The following is a 20,638-nucleotide window of genomic DNA, read 5'->3' as shown; positions in this document are numbered from 1 at the left end:
GCACTTCCACTGTGCCAACAACCGTGCTCGCTCGCACCGTCTCTTATCTCCACACGGCTCTGACCTTTATGCGCCGTGCATTCGGCGCTCAGTTTCCGTTGAAGCGATAGACCGCACGTACCTTCGCCGCTGCGGCGTATCCGCTTGCTGCCAGAGTTTTGACGGTCGTTGTCTGTAGTCATTCGGTGTGATCTATTCATGTTTGTTTGTGCGCGCTCACACCACGCGTGTTCATTCAGTTAGTAATAGTAGGGCCACATTTTCCAACGCACGATACACATGCAATGCTGCCCAGATCGGCAGTGCAGCGCTACAGGTGTGTCCCTTTGCACGCGCTGCCCACGGGAAGCGCTTCTCACCAACACCACCATTTCACACGCGCCATCTCGTGGTCATCGAGTCTCTCTTCATGTCGGTCTACTTACACCGCAGCACACCTACTTACTTAATCAGCTCATGTTTACTACAATTCATATTGCTACCAAAGCCGCTCACCTTACTTCGTATGACATTGCTGTGTTGCTATCGCATTCATTGCTTCGCCCTTAGGGCGAAACTGTGACAATTTTCAAGCAGCGCGGCTTAGCAAACTTGCCAACAACTAGCGGCTTCAGTTTTTCCAGGCCCGTGGAGTTGCAGCAGAACAGAACCGATACGCAGAGACACGATTTATTTCCGCCCTTGCACCTGTCACCTTTGAAGTTGATTGTTTTATCAGGCATCAACTGATAAAAAAAATGCCGTTTCGTTGCCATTGAAAACGTCATCTGGAAAGAAAGACTCGATGATTTCATGAAAGCACCCGTTCTGCCAGGCAACTGCACTGGCGGCATCTGCTGCCTTTTCTTTGCCACAAGCAACCTGCCACGCAATGCCATTCCTTTGCCGGATGTGGTAAAGCCATCTGGCACTTGCATCGAAACCGGAGATGTCCAAGGTGGCCGCGAACTGTAGCGCCTGCTCTTGAATAATTGGGCCTGACAAGGACACATTGTTTTATCTGGCATCCTTAAACCACGTGAAGACGACGTCGTTGACGTTCTTAGTTGCCAAGCTGCAAGCGGTTTCTTGAGGGAGCCAGCTGTGACTCTCGATGCAATTTCATGATCTTTTCCCAATCCTTGAGCATCGTTGCCATTGTTGACGGTGGGATATCACACTCCCTGCACAGGTCGACTTGCTTTCGTCCAGCATTCAGCTGCATCAAAATGTAGTTTTTCTTTGAGCGAGAACTGGCGTGGCTTCTTTTCAACGCGAGGGCTAGGAGGACTCATTTTCAGAAAAGCGAACGCACAACACAATCACAGCACCGATAACTATGCAGCTCCTGCCGATCGCTATCAACGTGGAGACGCTAGGCCTACGACGTAGTAGGAGAGTCCGAACATGCTCACGCTGATGCCGATGCTGCTGGGGCTGTACCCGTTGAAACGGGTTCCCCAGCGCATGGCTGCTGCTGCAGATGATTATGATAGGTGTAAGCCTCAGGGATTTGGAACCGAAACTTCAATTGAACTTCTTAATAACGAAGCATCTTGGTGATTACGGGATTAAATTAAGTACATTATTCTGAAAAATTCGGTAATCTGAAATTCGTAGTAGTGAAAGTTTTTTTTACATTGAAGATATAGGCACTTTGGGGGGGATTAAAAAAATTTGTAAATCTGAAAATTTTGTTAACGTGGTGTTTGTAGTAACGAAATTTTACTGTAATGCAATGTAGTCCTTATTTACCAATAGCAGATGCCATCAGAATCCACGAGGCTGCGCCAACCTGTGTGGGAACTTTTGAGTGGCAATGCCACACGTCTTTTGTTTTTGTGTCCTTTCTGGGTTACGAATCCTTCTCACACAGTAATCGTGCTTGCTTTGCTATTGCAGAAGCATAACCTACTATATTATACAGCTCAATTTAAAATTCCTCCTTAGCATCCCTTTAAAGGGGATATGCAAAGCCTTCTAAGAGAAGTGTGGAACATGTGCATGGTGTTAAAGGGCACCACCTCACAAATCTTTTACAACAAAATGTTTTACAGCAAAGCTGTTAAGAAGTTTTAGAATGGTTTTTGTGTGGCGGCATGCGATGACGTGGTCAATATCCAACTTAAGTGCAATGCAACATGTGTCGGAGCACCGAATTTGCTTTGAAACATAATGATCAATGCTTCTAAAATAAAAAGTACCTTGCATATATCTCATTCGAATACCTCTTCCATGCCCCCACAGTCTTGCCCTCTTCATCATCCAAACTGCGTTCCATGCTGTGTTGATGCACAATGACCTACACTGATGCACACCCACACAGCTAAGTCAAGCCTATGCAGTGATGCTGTGCAGTATGTTACCCATCATAGATATGAGAATATTAAAAACACGTGCCTTCTCTTCTGGCTCCTCCTTGGGCTCCTTCTTGCCCCATTGATGCTTCTCCCCATCACCAGAGCGCCGCCGCTGTCGTCGCTTGTCTCTGCGTGGTGGACTGTCCCTGCAAAGCACCACCAATGATGCCTACACACTTGCGGTGATAAACAGTGAAACAATTCACCAACTACACCCGCAAGAAATACTGATAACTGCGCCAGTGACAATACACTCATCACACTGGGAGGAATGCTGAGAGTCATTCAGGGCAGCATGCAAACCACGAGTCTGTTGTCAAATATTTAACAATGAGCCAACAAGAAAATCATCTTCAAAGGGCCTTCTTTTCAACAAATTCCCTAGTCATATTTCTTTCACAGTCACACATACAAAAGCAGCTAGAGCACCGTTCACAGTGCAGGATCCTGTGCATAAGAGTAGGGTTTGCTTCTTTGACAAGCAACCATTTAAACGGACATCCAAGAGCCACACTAACCCAGTTTAGAACTGGCATTCTTCCAAAACTACATTAGTTAATTTGACAGAAGGAGGTTGATCACTAGTGGAAGAAGTTAATTCCAAACTTCCCTTTTATGTATAGCCGGCCAAATCTTTAGCTAGCTTATGTACATGCGTTTTTTTCTGCTGTCCAGTGCGTTACGATGGAACGAACTTGCGAAGCGGTCGAGATTAACTAATGCTCACAAAGCTCATGAAGATAGCATAGTCATCTGTAAGTTTGTTCCTAATTTAAGGATGCTGGCGCACAGAAAGTCGCCGCTCGTGCATGCTAGTTAAAGGTTTGGGCAGCTGTACATGTTGCTCAGTAAGTTGGTGAAAGTTATACACGTTAGCACACAACACACATGGAGACAATGACGACAACAATGCAGCAAAAGCTTGAATAACACACTGTGTTGTATTTGTCTTCACCTACGCTGCACAGACGCAAACATGTATGGCTTCCCTTTTATGAAGTCTGACCCGAATCTCGGCACCAGTACAACAGTACCACATCACGGACATCAAAGCATTTCTCATATTTGGGCTGTTTTGTCACAGAAAAGGTTCTAGTATGAGTGTATTACTCTTTAGTGTCTCTTTAGCATTTCTTTAATTAGGCACTCATACAATTCACCTTTTGCGAGGCGAGAGCACCCTGTCACCCTGGCTGCAACCTCTTTAGGAAGTGTCACCAACTTAGGCATGTTTTAGGTCAATGTCTTGAATTTTGTTCTTGTTTCGTAGCTTAAAACCTTGTTAATGGCACGCTTTCATCTAGAAGTGGCATCACAATGCATCACAACATTGTGATGAGCGCCTAAGACCAGTAGGCACTGGATTACCCATTTTATTAGTTGCGCTAGCTTCTCATTACATCAGCACATGTGTCGTGCGTGCCTTTAGGAAATGCTGAATATCAAACACTCTGCATAGCACTGATGGGTACCTTTGATTGGAACTCTCTGGCAATTTGTTGTCTGAGGAAACTCAGGGTGAAAGGGCAAGCAGTGCAGCTTTAGCAAAGAAATGCTGTCAAAAGTGAAGTAAATGTTCATGATACATATTATACATTGAAAAAAACTTTTTTTTTTACTTTTTGGCGATCCTAAAACTACTTTTCATATTATCATGCATTATATTTCGGTTTTTATGATAACATGCGCTTTGACATAACTTTACATTCGTAAGTTGTAGTTGTAATATATGATGTAGTTATTCCACAGAAAGCGTCACAGGTAAAACAAATGAACTTCAAAATGGGCAGAGTGAGACTTCTATGACAGTACTACTTGGATAACTTCCACAGTGTTGCCTACCAAGTATGACATGCAGTATAGATGGATTTAGTGTTTGCTATTGGCATGTGTTTAAGCTTTCATTTTCTGCCTGATGAGCATTGGCGAGACCACGCATCTTGTTTAGAGAGAAATGCGTCTGGCATTGTGGAAACACGTAACAGAAAACATCAGGATAAACCCGATTCTTGCCTCAAGGACGACTCATACTGCAACTGCAAAGTAGTGTGCTCTGCAGGAAAGTTATCTTGAAGTTTCTACAAAGGATCCGCAGACTGCAGCTTCAAAACAGTGACTGCTGTCCGGCTGTAGCGTCTGTTTATGCGACTTGGCTCACCGATCTCGACGGTTATCCCGGGAGTGGGGTGGCCTGTGACGGCCATCGTCGTCATGTTTCTGCCGCTGGTTGTCATCCTCCCTGCTTGTGCTTCTCCGGCGCCGTTCGTGCCTGTCTCGGTGCTTTTCAGGGTTCTCTCTGTGGCCGCTGCTAGTTTTCTCAACCTGCACATGTAGGGCAGCATGAAAGTAAGCATAGGAAAATTCCAAAAAAATGCTACTGCCGCTACAGTTCGTTCCAGCATTTGCAAAGGCAGCGTTAAGTGTCGAGAAGAATGAGAGACCGCACTAGCTAAGAGAGATGCAGAATGAGTACACAGACCAAAGTTAAGGAGGTTTCTCTAATACAATGCTCATAACGAGTTACCGAAGTAGTACTTCGGTGTGACAGCAGAACAGCAGTACCTCTACACAATATCCTGCACTTTTGATTCAGTTACACCTCCTCTTTTGCTTCCGTGCATTTAGTGCGCTTATGGCCTGACACTATGGACAACAAACAAGCAAGCATGTTTCATACTTCAATAATGAATGCATATCAAAATTAACAAGTCCAACTCTGGCAGTAGTTCAGATTATCCTCAAAGCAGGCAACAACAGCTGTAACAGAACAAGCTCCGCTTGTGAACTACAATCAGTCTGTTTCCACAACTGCAGTGCTCATTAATTACAGCAGACTGTAATTCAATAAATTCAGTAAAAAAAGTAATTTTACCGGTGTAGAGCAGCACGAGTTTATTATCGGGAAATATGATATGGACAACATCAGTTCATACTTGGCAGTCAGTTAAGTTGCCGAGACAAAGCTGAAAATTTCTGAGCAACCTGTACAAGTATTGCCTCCACACATGTAAAGGTAGGGCACGAATTCTCACCAAAGCTTCTCGAGCATTAATTTTTGCACTATACTGCCTGGAGTTTAAGAATTCAAGCAGAAGCCCAACACAAAAAGCTGACATTCGTTATAACTGTTCGGTGCATCCCAGCGCTTGATGAATGCAGACATGTTATAGAGAACACAGAGACAGATAACAACATGTTATTTGGTGAAATTAATGCTCATGTGTGAGGCACAAGCATACCACAGGAAGCAGTAGCACCATATATTTCATGCAGGTTTCTTTTTTTTTTTTTTTTTGTAGTATTGCCTGCGCATCAGCGCATGGTGCACAAAACGTTTTTCTTTGTAGTAAGCAAGTGGTTCTTGAGGAAAGGGAAAGGTTTCTCGTTCTTTTTTTTTCTTTCTCTTTTTCTCCCTCTCTCTTTTAACCACTTAGTGAAGTTCCTCGGCATTCTGGCTTGTGTGCTTTCAGCTGAACACACAAGTTCGGTTCTATATTCTGTTGAACAACGACAACTAACAGGAACTCTTCGTTACAAGACCGTAGTGATTAATGAGTGTCTAAAAGGGCACCTGCCGTTAAATGTTTCGCTTTATGAGCCGACAATTCACGCGGTGTTCCAAGTACAAGTAAACCAACTTCCACGGCCAGTGCGCTTCACTGCCAGATCTGCTCTTTCAAAGCTGCGCGATTTACAACATAGCGCCTTCATCCTCAGTCACGAGCAGCGGCAGTGAATTACGCTTTCTCCTGTCAACACGGGATTAAACAAAGATGCATTCGTTTGCTTGAGTGCCGAGCTCTTCGCTTGGCTTGGAGAGACGTTTAGTGATTTGCATTTACGTTCCGATGTTCAGTCGCACAGGACGAAAATTTAGTTCAAGGCGGTGTCACGGGCAGGCTAGCGGCCTGTACTTGACGCTATTTAGAAATGGAAAAAAAAAGAAAAAAAAAAAAACGGCAGTCTTCCGAAGCAACATCATTTACGAGCATGCGACCTTGTTAGATCGTGCTACGCCGGCGCTAACACGAGCACCAAAAAAAAAAAAACGTAAGGTGTGTCAGGCGTCAACCAAGAGCTCCACTTCATACGCTGACCAGAAGACGCGACCGATGAAGGGCGAAAACGTCGCGCAGCACCGATTTTTGTGGCCACAGGCACGGGAAGAAACGCGATGATGCCGGAGCCTACATCTCGACTTCGATGACCATCCTCGCCGTTACCTTGGTGTATTTTGATCTGTGCTCCGGGCTAGGAGATCTAGAACTTCTCTTGCGTCTCGTGTCCTCTTTTCTCCGTTTCTCCTTCGGTTCACTCATTGCGACGAAAAGCGCTGCAACGGGACTCACAACATCGAAAACATCCTGGCGTCGGCCATCTTGAACGTTTTCCTGGAGCGACGCGAGCGACGCATATCGTTCGGAAATGCCAAAGCGAAACCGAAACAGACCTTTTTTGGAATCACCAGTGCAGTGCACTTTCGCTTCCTTGATGCTGCGTATACTTTTCTTTATACTTTTATATATATATATATATATATATATATATATATATATATATATATATATTTGTAGTACCACTCGTTATCACCCAGCCGCACCTGTTCGTTCCTGTATCTACTAGTTGCGCGTTCCCGCCCAGCAGTAGCTGCTAAGAATACGCAGTTTCACTATTCGTTTTTTTTTTTTTTTTTTTTTTTTTTTTTTTCACTTGCAGCAAGTACGTACATGTATATGCATTAACCAGCGACCACCGAGCTATCGGAGAAAGTGCCGAGCACAAATTAGTCACACGTGCTTAACAAAACAGTTCATTTTGTATTTTAACGTCGTAAGCTCCCCGGCTTTTTTTTTTTTTTTTTTTGTCTAGATGACGTAATATCTACCAGAAATAAAGAGGCTTCAAAAGCTTGACAGGCTGCAGCGAGCGAGAACAAGGAAAACCGAAGGGCCATATATGTTTAGTATAACAAACATATAATGAACTTAACATACAAGAGATCGCGGGATCGAATCCCGGCCGCGGCGGTAGCATTTCGATGGAGGCGAAATGCAAAAACGCCCGTGTGCTTGCGTTGTAGTGCACGTTAAAGAACCCCAGGTGGTCAAAATTAATCCGGAGCCCTCCACTACGGCGTGCCTCATAATCAGAACTGGTTTTGGCACGTTAAACCCCAGAAATAATTATATATGAGGCAAAGTAAAGCGCAGTTAAAGTGTCCTATCACTACTACTATACTGTCATCTTATTATTATTATTATTATTATTATTATTATTATTATTATTATTAGTAGTAGTAGTAGTAGTAGTAGTAGTAGTAGTAGTAGTAGTAATTAGTATTAATAAATGAGTAGGTTGTGTGTTGGGCTCACACTCACGGCAAAGTTCTCTTTTCCCGCTCCTCGCGAGAAATGTCACCCGTTTACAGTAGGCCTGCGTTTAACGAGGCATTTCACGCAGGACTGATCGGTTCGGCGCGTGCACGATATCAAGAAAAAGTGAAACTGTGCGACGATGTGGACCCGTACGCGTTGCGACTTAGTGCGGATACGACGATGGACGTTAGCGCTTTCCCCGAGGTCTCGCACGGATGCATTGTAAACTGCCTAGTTTTCTCTTCAAGCTTCGTGACACTGGAGGAAATGAAGGCTTATAAATCGCTTGAATCCCACAACTACTTCACAAGCGGTTGGGTGAAAACACTGGAAGCGGCTGCAAGGAGAAAAGGTGCTCCTACTAGGAGATGTAGGCTGCAGCCCCCGTTTTCCATGCCGAATTTTGTTTATAACATTCAGAGGCATTCCCTGGTTAGTCAGTGGTGCGTGCAGGAGACACGCAAGATTGGAGCTTGGTGCAGAGAAGAAACGAACTGATACTGTCCATTTAACAATCACGCAAAAGCGGAGTTTATGTGCTAGGGTCTGAAAATTTTCAAACAGGATATGCAGCTTGCGCGAGTGTTTTGTGGCTGGGAGAATGATGTGCGTACTTTCCATGCTTTATTTGGATCGATATTTCTGCATTGTTTACATGTATGTTTTGATTTCAACAGTTTTCAACGGGCTGTCTGTGTATGTGCGGTCGTCGTCACCGTCGTCGATCGTAGCGGTTTTCGGGTGGCGTTGCGCCGACTCCAAAAGCTCTTGCCGGTGCAGCGGTCACCGCGTCGACCTCGGGAGTCGTTCGTTTAAACCATCGCCTTGCAGCACGCTCGTAGCGCGCAGTGCCTTTATTATATGCTTTGTAGCCTAGCAAAAGCGTTGGCGCCCAGTCCGGGTTCGTTTCTTCACAGAGCTTGGACGGTCTTCCTACAAATGCAAACAAATGTGATTCTAGTGCAGCGTTAAGTGCGCATTATGTAATATTGCGCAGGCTTAGCTGTTACGAAGTGGGCGCCGCACACTCGAATGTTTAGGAGATCGCCCTTGAGATCAGCTCGCTTGATACGCGCAAGCCACAGGCTGCGCCGCTTCGAGCTAAGCGCTTTCGTTCGTTCGTCTTGCCATTCCACAACCTTCGGAGGCCGAATGAACCCCTCCGCAAATTTAACGCTTTCCTTATCATTGTCACTTCTGGCTTCATATGACGGACGTTGAATACTCGCGACAGGTCCCTCTGCATGTTTTATGTGCATAGCGGCTTTATTTCTCAGTTTGACCCCCTCTCTCTCTCCACCGTAGGGTAGCAAACCGGATCTCCCCATCTGGTTATAACCTCCCTGCCTTTCCCTTTTCTTCTGTCTCTCTCATTGATACATATTTTTCTTATGCAGAAACCTTACGGGGCGGCGGGGGTCCAGTAGTTTATTCCGCCTCATTGCAAGCGGCCGACGACTTTCTCGCGGAGGTCATTGGTGCTTTTTTATTTTATTTGGCGGCCGCCGCGAAGGATCGCAGCACGGCGTCGGGTCCTCCTCCGAGGGCGGCCTCCACGTTCTTGGCGCCGCGAGGCCTGCGCGTCACGAAGAAAGGCAGGCAGAACCAGTTGACGAATCCGTCGTCGGCGTCCGCCTCGTGCAGCCGGCGCTCCTCTTCGTCGTCGTCGCCCCAGAACTGTCCGTACCAGTCGAGGAACCGCTGCACGGGCTTGCACGACACCAGCCGCTCGCGGAGGGCCCGCAGCCGCGGCTGCCGCCGTCCCACCTGCTGGCCTCCGCCGGTCTGCTGGTCGCCGCCGCAGTCCGTAGGCATGGGCAGCGCCACACACGATCCTGCGCGATTCACGAGCTCATTTTTTGCCTCCGCGCGATATTATATTATACCGGTGTCACACGGCGCACTTTCGATCGCGATCAAATCCCGATCCGGATCGAAATTCTCGACCGCGATTAGCTTCCTCCGACAGCTTGCACAAGAGAGCCAATCGTGGCCGAAGCAATTCGATTCCGATCGGGTTTGATAGCGATCGAAAGTACGCTGTGTGACACTGGTATTAGCGTAGACTGGTGAGGTAGGCTTTCAGAACTCCGTTGCCGTTCCTTTGGCGACAAAATCACTCGAAAGGCAAACATTTCCCTTTATTTTTGTAATTTCGCGCTGAAACCTTTCCCCAGCGCGGATGGCTTGCAAGGATGGCTCTCTGACTAACTAGTGGCATGACTACAGGAAGTATATTGACTAAATGTTGCAATTCATAATAAGCGTGCCTTCGTACGAAAGCGATCGCACAATGAAAGCAGATCTGACTGAGATTAATGACCTTGGACAGAAATGCCCGAAGTTGCTGTCAGCGTCGGTGGTATAGTGGTTAGCATAGCTGCCTTCCAAGCAGTTGACCCGGGTTCGATTCCCGGCCGACGCATGTATTTTTTATTTTTTTTTCACATACTTTTTTTTATTGCTTGTTTGCGACTTATGGCTGCCGTAGCCATTATACTGGTAACTGGGACCTTACACGGTACAATACTTATAGAACAATGATGGACGCCGCTTCGACAACCTCGCGTACGTCACACATATCTGCTGCCACGGGGCAAGAATACTGGTCTCTGCGCAGAACGCCTGTGGCGAAAGTGGGCATTGAACAGTGAGATTGATACGTTCATCATTTATTCTTTAGATACGCTGTTATTTTTCTTTATCCAGCATAAATATAATTGTCTCGCATATAATTATTGTCTGAAGCCATTCATGCGGCTTTACGTCAGATCAAGGCGCATATATGAAAACTTCTTGCAAGAGCGTACACTTGTGGGTCGTAAGTGACCCAAATGCAGCCATATGGATGCTGTAGCTGTCTCCTGCTGGTGTCAGGAAAATGTTCGAGCCGGAGGCGTCGGTGGTATAGTGGTTAGCATAGCTGCCTTCCAAGCAGTTGACCCGGGTTCGATTCCCGGCCGACGCAAGTTTTTTTTTTTTTCGTCATCTGACATTTTTTTTTTTAATTTTGCGTGTTTGGCGCTTTGCCGGCTGCCAGGAATTTCACGATTAGGACTAGCAGCGGAAGCCGTACTGTTAATTGCACGTCGTATACTGATTGAAGGTTTTACTATACGCCAGCTGGAGAACACGAAGAACTTCCCACGCCTTTCTTTCCGGCTCAAAAGGAGTACGCGTGATCTGCTTCTACTATCAAAGTTGGTTATGGTTCTATGTTTCTACTAGTTAGCACTTTTGTAACGGAGACGAACATCAGAGAACAAACGCGTCCCTTCCCTTTCCTCTCTCACTTCCCCGTTAAATTTATCCGCAACAGCTGTATAGGCAGTTAAATAACCCCAGGTGGTCAATTAATCCGGATTCCCTACTACGGCATGCCTCATGATCAGATCGTGGTTTTGGCGCGTATAAGAACCCTTGAAATCCAATATTATTTTAGCAACAATGTATAGATTTTTTTTTTCTTGGAGATAAAGAAAGCCTAGCAAACTGTCACGCGGATATGTAAACGAATAAATTTTGGTGCCATTTGAACAGAGAGGAGAGGGAACAAAACAGAGAAAAAAAAGAAAAAAAAAAACACTGAAACACATGACGTCACGCTGACGTACCGGCGCTGAGGTTCCGGTGTGAGATTTGTAAAATGCATGTTTGGCCTCCATGCAGTTTCTCTTCTAATCAACCTCTTACCTTGAACAAAAAAATATTAAAAAATATAATACCATGTTCATCTAAACTGACTTTCTCTTTAGTATCCCTTTAATCTCCTGATTTCGCGCGGTCGTTGGTGGTCACATTTCAGCCTTCTGATGTTTTGACACGCGTGAAGGCGGCAACGTACATAAATGGCCAATCTTCTTGGCAAGACCCTGATATGGGAAACCGGGGTCTCGCGGGTAATTAGAAGGATATTACAGGGAGGGCAGACAGGACTCCGTCTCACCAACTTGATGCTGTGCGCCAAATGCTATATGACTCGCTTTAGCTAATCAGTAACGAGAATCAACTGGGTGTTCCAAGGAAAGTAGGATGGACCGCCCACTGAGCAACGCTAATTTCCATCCAGTCGTTGCCTCGCGGGGGACAATAAGAAGCGGACATTGGAGCATTTCTTTCTAAGGGGCTGACGCGATCAATAGCCTATATATAGGTAACCTGGGCCGGTATTTTGTACCGATGCCTTTCCGATGCTAATGCCTTTTCGCGCTTATCGCGCTTGGTGAGTGGTCAGAGCGACGGTCCGCACACGTTATCAACGGGATCAGCCGGCCGTGAGCGGTGGATGATATTTGCATTTAAAGAAAAAAAAAAAAACGACCAAGAATTTAAAGAATAAAACAACGCATCGTTACAAAATACCGGCCCTGAAGGAAACAGAGCTAAAAGACGGGACCGCGAACTAAGGGAGACAACCACGGGCGCTGCCTATAACAACCGCTTTTCATTACGTAACCATGCTAATATATAATTACGATCGGCAGAAGGGAGCAAGCAAACAAGGACATAAGATATATCAAGGTTGCGATGTCCCGTGCTGGACAGGTAAATGATTTCACTGCGATGTAGCGATAAATATTGCTTAATCAGCGCCGTGTTTGTCTTCTCTTGTCATGGTACGGTTTCCTTAGCGCCGTTTCCTTCAGCTTCCGTAAGGTTCCAACCAGTGAAGACTGCTTTAGCTTCACTGCCAGATGTAATTGGTGAAATGAAATATTGGCGTTAAATAACCACGTCCATTCTCCGTCGCACTCTCTGAGCAAGACAAGCCGAATACAAAACTCGGCTGCTGCACTGCATGGTGTAGCCAGAGGTGCCTCGCGACGAACCTATAGACCAATACGTTGCGGTATACTATAGGTTCCACAGACAGTGTCTGCCTCGGTGCAGACTCTCTCCCTGGCATCTCCTCGCGCTCACCTGCTCGTAGATGCACTTTTCTCCCGGTGTAAGGGGTCCCGGCGATATGCGTGAGACTCAAGTCTGCGGAGCCCCGTCGGTGATTCTTCTTCTTCTTAAGCTTTGACTCCTGCCCACAACTGGGCACTGGTCATGGCCTCAGAGGTCCGAGCGACGCGCACAGTGCGTGCCGCTCGGTCTCGGAGGCCATGTATTGGTCAAGGAGGTGCGTGACATTTCTGGTATGAAGTTAGAGGATAGAAAAAAAAAAAAAAAAAATATGGGGGATAGAGGAATTTAATCGTGAACCTATGAAAAACCGCCATTAATTTTCTGACTGATCGAATTTAATGGCTGCAAATAACGTCAGTGCAAATGCGTTTCAGCTTTCTACAACTGAATTGACTCACGGAATGCGAGATTAGCACGTGAAAAAATGGGTACGGCTGTTTTCATTGTCGGAAGCTCCTGCTGTTAATTTTCTTGGCGTATATAGGGGTGTTCGAATAGCGGGATTTTATAATTGAATCGAATAAGAATATTCGAGCAAGAGGACCCTCGAATATCGAATAGAATAACGAATATTTTCTCATGTTGAAGTGAAGTGGTGAAGGTTACGTGGCGTCCGTGCTTTGATCCTCCTCTCCCTTGGGTCTTCATCACTACATGTTTCAGCCACGTGTTTGACGCCGCGTTTGATCAGATTCAAGCTACAAAACGGTTACCATGGTGATCCCAGTTTTCCCTTACAATCTTTATATTGTAATTCTAAATTACAATATAATATACATTTAAATGATTTATGATTGCATTTAAAGAATAAAATAGGGTTCGAACCCTATATAATTTCTTCGAATGCAATCATCTATTCATCAGGTGCGAATTCTCTAATAATCAATCATTTCTTCCAAGATTTTCAAACTTTTCCAGTTAACCACTCGTTCTTACTAAAGATGTTAGTGGCTTCAAACCCTCCGATTCTTGGCCCATTCCCAGTCGTGGGTACATGCCATATCTTCAAGGCTCATCATCATCATGTTTATTTGATAACTGTTGTGCCGTTCACAGCTTGACTCCAGTCAAGTCTCATCTGGTGTACATCGACAATGACAGAAGTGAAACACAATAGCCATACGTCACCCTATGTTGAAGAAGCAAAGTGTAATACTACAGAAGCGCACATTGTGTTAAAAGAATACAAACATTGCCGAGACTGACTAAAAAATAACTCTTTGCATTGCTTTAATTGAAACAATTTTGCAAACTGCTTCAACGCGAGTCATCCTTATTGAATAACTGAAAATGTTTGAGCAGGAGTTAGCTACTCCGAGTCTTTGCTAATAAAGGAATGCCTCTATATAAGCAACAACTGTGGCACCCATGCAGTAGAATCATTCGTAACCGTCGCCATTTGCTATACGTGGTGTGGTGTGTACTCCAGTTGTTATCCCTCGTATTCGAACCGAAACGAATATTCGACAGCTTCAAATATAGAATTATCGAATCGAACAGAAATCGAATAGCAAAGACCATTCGACTCGTAGTCAAAATTTCAAATATTCGTATACCTTAACCTCAACCACAAAGGGGCCATGTAGTTGTTGTCGCCTTGACATTAGTGTAGCGTGACAAACAAGGACGACTTAAAACAGACATCACAAGTGCTTCTCCGGGCTTGCTTGCTTGCTTGCCTTTGAGAGTGGCTCAAGGGGGATTGGCCAAGAATCGGGTGATTTAAGAAAAAGATTATCCGACTCTAAAAAGAATCACTATTGAGAAATTTTGAATGGCTAAAGGAATGAAGTCAGATAAAATTTCAGAATTTAGCAAGGAAATCATCCTGATTCAATTATATATACCCCACAACAGCTGCACCAACATCCTTATGACAATGTCCCAGATAAGAGGCTCCCAGAGATAGAATAACGGGAATCGTAATATTCAGTCCAGCACTGTGAAGTTTTCCTTCTGAAGTGTGTTTTTCTTAATTAGGAAAAACGGTGGCATGACAGGAAGAAGTGTTCTATTGTTTCGTCTCCACCACAGTATGAGCACAAGGAGGAGGTCGCCAGACCAGGTCGATGCAGATAATAGTTTAATGCAGGAATTCGACACCGGAATTTGGTAAAGAGGACTTCAACTTTTTTTATTACGGCATGAGTGTCTGTTCCAAGGAAATAGGAGGCGTCGCTAAGTAGTTAAATTTGTTAATGGTATAGGTTCCAAGAGAATTGCATGACTGCCCGTCTCCTGAACCTAGCAGCAGTTATGTCTATTCTTCTCCTTCATTTTTTTTTAGCTTTACTCCTTCTCTGGGTACTATTTATTTCAGTTTCTCCAAATTCTTTATTATTGCGGTTTCCTTCGTTATACTATAACTCTTTCATAATTTTGTTTCAGTTCGACTGACTGCTCACTCGCGTGCTATTCTTGTTTTCCAAATCTTTCCTTTTTTTTCGTTTCGACTATTAAGATAAGAATTTCTCTTAAGCTGCCTCTTGCCGCCCGATACCTTACCTATCCCCTTTGGTGGGGAGGCGCCATGAACGAGAATCATCACCAGCATCTTCTTGCAGAAGGGTTGCAAATTAAGCTTGTTGGTGCATCGTTCTTCTCGAACGCGAGCGGCAAACATCACGCATGATTAAAGCAATTTGTTAATTATTTAAACATACCGTGTCTGTGTGTGTCTTAGTTCAAACATTTATTTTTATTGAAAATCGCGTGTGCCACTGTGGCGCGATTCGGCCTGTTTAGGCGAATAACCTGAAAACCGTAGCAGACCTTACTTGCGCGACAAATCTCGATGTCCAGGCGATCAATTAAAAAGAATCACCCGCTAACTTCTTTTTTTTTCATTATTTGCATTCGGGCAGGAGTTCCAGTTGCAGAATTGAAGGCTAGCAATAGTGAAACCCGTGTCTGCTTAGCATAAATCCTAGGGAAAGCACCCGAAATCTGCTAAGAAAATGCGTTGGCGTTACGGTTAAGATCCCCCCGTTTTCTCCTCTTCATTATCGTTAATATAACTACACTTTCACTCCCCTATTTTCACTTCCCCAGTGCAGATCATCCCAAACCGCCTGACGCATGCTTTTAAAATTATGGGGTTTTACGTGCCAAAACCACGATCTGATTATGAGGCACAACGTGGTGGGGGACTCTGGAATAATTTGTGACACCTGGGGTTCCTTAACGTGCATCTAAATCTAAGTACACGGGTGTTTTCGCATTTCGCCCCCATCTAAATGTGGCCGCCACTGGCCGTGATTCGATCCCGCGACCTCGTGCTTAGCAGCCCAACACGATATAGCCACTAAGCAATTCCACGGCGGGTCGCACGCTTTTAGTAAACCGTTAACTTAAACGGCAATCTATTTCGCAGCCCATGCACATTAAGGCTTGCTATCTCGATCGTAAACGGTGCTATAGTCTTGCGATTTCAGCTGAGCAAACTTGACTTCACGACTGTTTGGTTTCAATTTGGCATTGTGACAATGCACCCTAAAGTGAATCATAAAACAAAGTTGATTGGTGAATCTTTTTAATTGGCTACCTGGGCGTTAAGATTTTTCTCGCAATTTACGTCCGCCTGTTCAGGTAAGCTACATGAAGAGACCGAATTGCGCTATCTCTGCCAGGCGATTAAAAAGATGTATTCTTAGAACCAATAAAAAAAGAAAAAATACAGGGGTGTATGATAATAGGGGCGAAAGTTCAGCTTGGAAGCTTCTATAGTTTCTGTTCCGCGTTAGCGGAATATCAAAATAAAATAAAAGAAAGAAAGTTTATTAGCAACGCACTTTTTAGCTGATTTTTGCGGACGGAAGGCTCGTAATTAAGTGGCGCTAGCCCTAGGATTTTTGTTAAGCAGACATTACTTCACTTCTGCTTGGCTTCAACTTCGCAATTGAAATGTGCTTCTTAATGCGAATAATCAAACGGTTAATTAGTGAATCTGTCTATTTAGGTACCTTGACATCGTGACTCATCGTGTGACTGCCTCTTCAGATGATCCACTCGAACGGTCGAAATGCGATATACGATTCATGCGACGAAAAAAAAAAAAAATATGAGGTGCATGTTCACCCTGTAAGAGAGGACGTTTTTTAGAAGACTTTCCGGGGAAAAATAGTTTGCTCGTTATCGAATGTATTTTTTAGCCATTAAGTCACGGCGCTAACTTGAGCTTTGTTTTGATAAGACGTTGCGCTTGTTTGCTCCGGATTCATGCGCTCACCCTGTCTATACTGAGAAGGCACACAAGTGTAGGAGGTAGGTGGCGACTCAACTTGGAAATTTCCACACCAGACTCCCGCGTATACGTCATAGATTTGAGATTCCCGATGCCGCGCCATTGCTATAATTGCTTATCGACAAAAATTAAAAAAAAAAGAACAAGGAACTGCCTTTAAAAGTAAACAACAAATAAAACCTGACAGCTTTTGCGTTTTTCCAGCACAGAAGAAACCCAATTGCTCGAAAATGACATGATATAGCTGTGAAGTCCCAACGACTCCATTGGGCGCCGCGATCGCGAAAGCTGCACTGGGACACTATAGCGAACACTAAAGACTAAAACAGTTTAAGCTCGTATTCTTAGAGAAATCCTATTTTCCTTAATTTCGCGGTAGCAGGTTCATTACCATGTGGAAAAAATGAGGACCAAACTTTCGTTTATTGTATGCCGCGCCGAAGTCCGACCACCGGCACGTTAGTAGAGAGTTTTAGAATAGGGGCCCCAAACGTTTTGGGGCCCCAAAGAAATAGCGTCGACACCACTGCGCATGCGCGAGACGCTAACTGCGTTTGGGTTTTGCGTCGGGCACGCTATTTCGCCGATTTAGCGGGAGCCCCAAAAGCAGCCCCAAAAGTTTTGCGTCAACTCATCGCTCTTGCATGCCCCAACGCTAACACCCGCAAAGCTCTTTGGGGCCCCAAACTTTTGGGGCCCCTATTCTAAAACTCGCTAGTATGACGTCGCGGATTTCGAAATGCACGTTAGTATGACGTCACGCATTCTGAAATGTTTTCCGGTACTTTGGCCACACACCAGGTAGTATACATTACATAGCGGACGACGTTGTGTGCATCGCCAGAGGGAGGTGTTCGCGAGAATATCACATTGTCTTCGGCGAGAGCCATGTCGCAGTAAAAGGAGTACGGAGCCCGGGAATCGCTAAAGTCCAGTTTTCCTTTTTGTGCATATAATTTTCGATTCAGCAATCGACGCTTCCATCCACTGGGAGGTTTCCGGCGTAACGCTCCAACGTATAGAGATATCTCGTATTTTCTCACCCCTTTCTCCTGCACTGGACTATATACAGATAGGGCATGAACGCCCCGGCTGATCCCCTATATACGCACACAAATGCGCGCAGTAAGCGAAAAAGACGGTGATATATCCCGCTGGAGAGATATGAACTCGGTTTCTCAAGTGGCTCGTTCATTTCAAAACGCTTTCTTCTCGCTATCTGTACTATATATAATATGCACGCTTTCGCGCTTCTGCGAAGGCCGGGCCCGATTTGTGCCGGAGATTTCCGGGCCGTCGCAACACGATAATCGCCACGTTCACTCGCACTACGCGTGTTCACGGCCGCGTATGGTCACGCCGCTGGGATTCCTTTCTTTTCTCTCTTGCTTTTCTTTTTTTTTTCGACGTCCCCCTCGCCCCTATCTCCCCCCTTCCTGTAGCCCACGGCGGGAGCGCCTCCTAAAGGTGGGTCTTTCCTGCATGGCGCGATATCGCCCGTCTCTCTTCCTTTGTTTCATTTTATTTACTCTTTTCGCTTTCCTTCTTCTCATAATAGTTTTGTGACGTCATTGAGACGTGTGTAGCGCCTGCCGTAACAGTGGCACAAAGAAAAAGAGAAACGTAAATGGCGACGAGGACGCTGGAGTAACAAAGAGGAGGAGAGAAGAAATAAAGAAAGGAAGTGCGATCGACGTCCGCGTATACCACGTGGTCTGCCGAGCGCGCCGTCGCGCGTCGTAAGGAAAGCGGCAGACCGCTGTTTCTTGCCTGTTTGCTCGTTGGACCATCGTCGCCTCTGCATTTGTCCGCCGGTGGGGGAGACGAAGAATAACCTTGTTCTACGTGATGTGCAAAGCGAATTTGCGTACCGCTTAGCTAAGCCTACGTTGTTTCGATTCCGGTGCGAAGCGAAGGTGCGTCGTCTGCTCCACACCGGCATCGTCTGCTACGTGTGAGGGCTGCCGTCCGATTGCTGCCGGCTGTTGTTGCATCAGTCGCCTCCACTTCGAACACCGTGAGCTTTGCTTCGTTTCGAGCTGTTCTCACTGTCAGCCTGTATTGGCTATGCTTCACTCATGTCTGCCCTCATTTTATAGTAAGCTTCGCCTAGAAGCTTCCAGAGCCCGGTTGGAGTATGGAGCGAAGAGAGATCGATCGAGAAACCACGCGCATGAAGTATTTGTGATTTATCTAGTGATTTATCCTCTCTCAGTGGAATGAAAGCATTGGGAAATCTCGGTTCACCACAGTAATCGCAGAGGTTTTAATCTCAGAGGTTTTAGTTCACAGAGGTTAAGTTGCCTACTGTTCTTGTTCAACGGAAAGATGCGCTTTCGACACTTGCGAAACTGACGCAATGTTGCGATGACTCTATGCGTTGTTAATATATGAGACGGGATCGTCCGAGCTCTCTGTTTAATGGTGGCGGTGATGATGTTGCTACAGGAGCGATTAGCCTGGCAGACTTGGGCGGTATTGTTGCTCCGCCTAAGCGCCTCTTTGCGCGTCAACTACGTCATCATGTGTCGATCGGTCCAGTTTATCGCAGAAATGTGATAAGAATGTGCCGCACTTTTTCGTTACACATATATCCGCGGTCCTTCCAGAAAAGTTAACTGCTCTACATGTTCGCGAGGAAACCTTCGTTTTCTCCTGCTATCCATAGGCGTCATGGTTTTACATATGCTTTACATGTAAGCCTGACATTCTTAATTTGACAGATTAGTTATATCGAAAGCGGAATATAGTGCGCTAGATGTTAAAACAAAGCCGTCTCGCGTTGTACTGAGCCGACCGTTGCTTCTAATAGCTTACAAATACACCTAACCTTCTACAATAACACTGCCAGGGCAGCTGTCAGATTTTTTCGCCGACAGATACGCGGCAGTGTTAATCACGCTGGAAATGCATTTGTATACCCTGTAACGCCCAGCGTATCACATATGCTACGCTGAGTTTCATACATCAGAATTCTGATTTAGGCTAGGGAACCTTTTCTACACTCTGGAGAGAGTTTTAGGTTGTTGACAGTTTAGCAAACCAATTACTGATCAATTAATTAGTGAACTATTTAGGTTATAACCTAAATAGCATTTCATTTTTTATCTTTGTACATTTCTACTGTCCATGGCCAGAAATAAAGGCGAACAACTCGTTCTAATTTCCCTTCATCTAGAACTGGGTTTGGGCATTACAGGGTTCGAGATCGTCCGAGTAATCATAGGACAAAATGAACGAATGAATGAATGAATGAATGAATGAATGAATGAATGAATGAATGAATGAATGAATGAATGAATGAATGAATGAATGACAACTCCTAGGTGGTGACGTGGGTGGATCCCGCTTCTAGCTTACTGCCTCTTCGTAACTGTTCGTTATCAACGAATGAGTGCCCAGCAACCGGTTTCCCCACAACGCCGCGCAAAACGCCTGTATGAACGCACGTGTGAACGTCATATCCTTGACATATGGTTTACAAACAATAATTTGATGCCGGATGTTCGTCGCACGCCGCAACTGAATGACGCGCGCGGTTTCCTTGTGCATGCAGCAGTTGGCGTAACGCGTATATCGAAAACACGGAAACATATGCGGCGCGCGAAGCTTTCTTGCAGTGAGTTCCGCGCCTGTGCATTTTATGGTCGCAGCTGTACACTGCGCCTCATACACAGCACCTCTGCCGGCGCCACAAAATTTTGTGTTGTAGTCACTAATCTCAGCGTATTTTTGTATCTTGAACATCAGTAAACATTTAGAATACAATC

At 45.3% G+C, this 20,638-nt stretch overlaps 3 protein-coding genes and 2 non-coding genes across 5 annotated transcripts in view; 3 read left to right on the top strand and 2 right to left on the bottom strand.

Annotated features, from left to right (window-relative positions):
• Positions 1-6,738, bottom strand: part of LOC119461575 (smad nuclear-interacting protein 1) — a 28,794-nt gene extending 22,056 nt beyond the window's left edge. Inside the window, exons 1-3 of the mRNA XM_037722931.2 lie at positions 6,563-6,738; positions 4,498-4,661; positions 2,380-2,485 (exon numbers count right to left, since the gene is read on the bottom strand). Coding sequence (XP_037578859.1) covers positions 2,380-2,485; positions 4,498-4,661; positions 6,563-6,658 — 366 coding nt within the window. The 5' untranslated portion in view covers positions 6,659-6,738. The remainder of the gene's footprint in view (positions 1-2,379; positions 2,486-4,497; positions 4,662-6,562) is intronic.
• Positions 1-20,638, top strand: part of LOC119461573 (NADP-dependent malic enzyme-like) — a 162,220-nt gene that overhangs the window by 25,528 nt on the left and 116,054 nt on the right.
• Positions 9,132-20,638, bottom strand: part of LOC125947814 (uncharacterized) — a 115,656-nt gene continuing 104,149 nt past the window's right edge. The window contains exon 2 of the mRNA XM_049673233.1: positions 9,132-9,549. Coding sequence (XP_049529190.1) covers positions 9,206-9,529 — 324 coding nt within the window. The 5' untranslated portion in view covers positions 9,530-9,549 and the 3' untranslated portion in view covers positions 9,132-9,205. The remainder of the gene's footprint in view (positions 9,550-20,638) is intronic.
• Positions 10,068-10,139, top strand: Trnag-ucc (transfer RNA glycine (anticodon UCC)). The gene has a single exon. It is a non-coding gene; the product is annotated as a tRNA-Gly (tRNA).
• Trnag-ucc (transfer RNA glycine (anticodon UCC)) lies at positions 10,611-10,682 on the top strand. Its single transcript has one exon. It is a non-coding gene; the product is annotated as a tRNA-Gly (tRNA).

This window comes from Dermacentor silvarum, chromosome 8 (assembly GCF_013339745.2).
Source record: "Dermacentor silvarum isolate Dsil-2018 chromosome 8, BIME_Dsil_1.4, whole genome shotgun sequence".
NCBI lineage: Eukaryota > Metazoa > Arthropoda > Arachnida > Ixodida > Ixodidae > Dermacentor > Dermacentor silvarum.
Note: the sequence above shows the minus strand (reverse complement) of the source record. Positions and strands in the feature narration are given on the sequence as shown.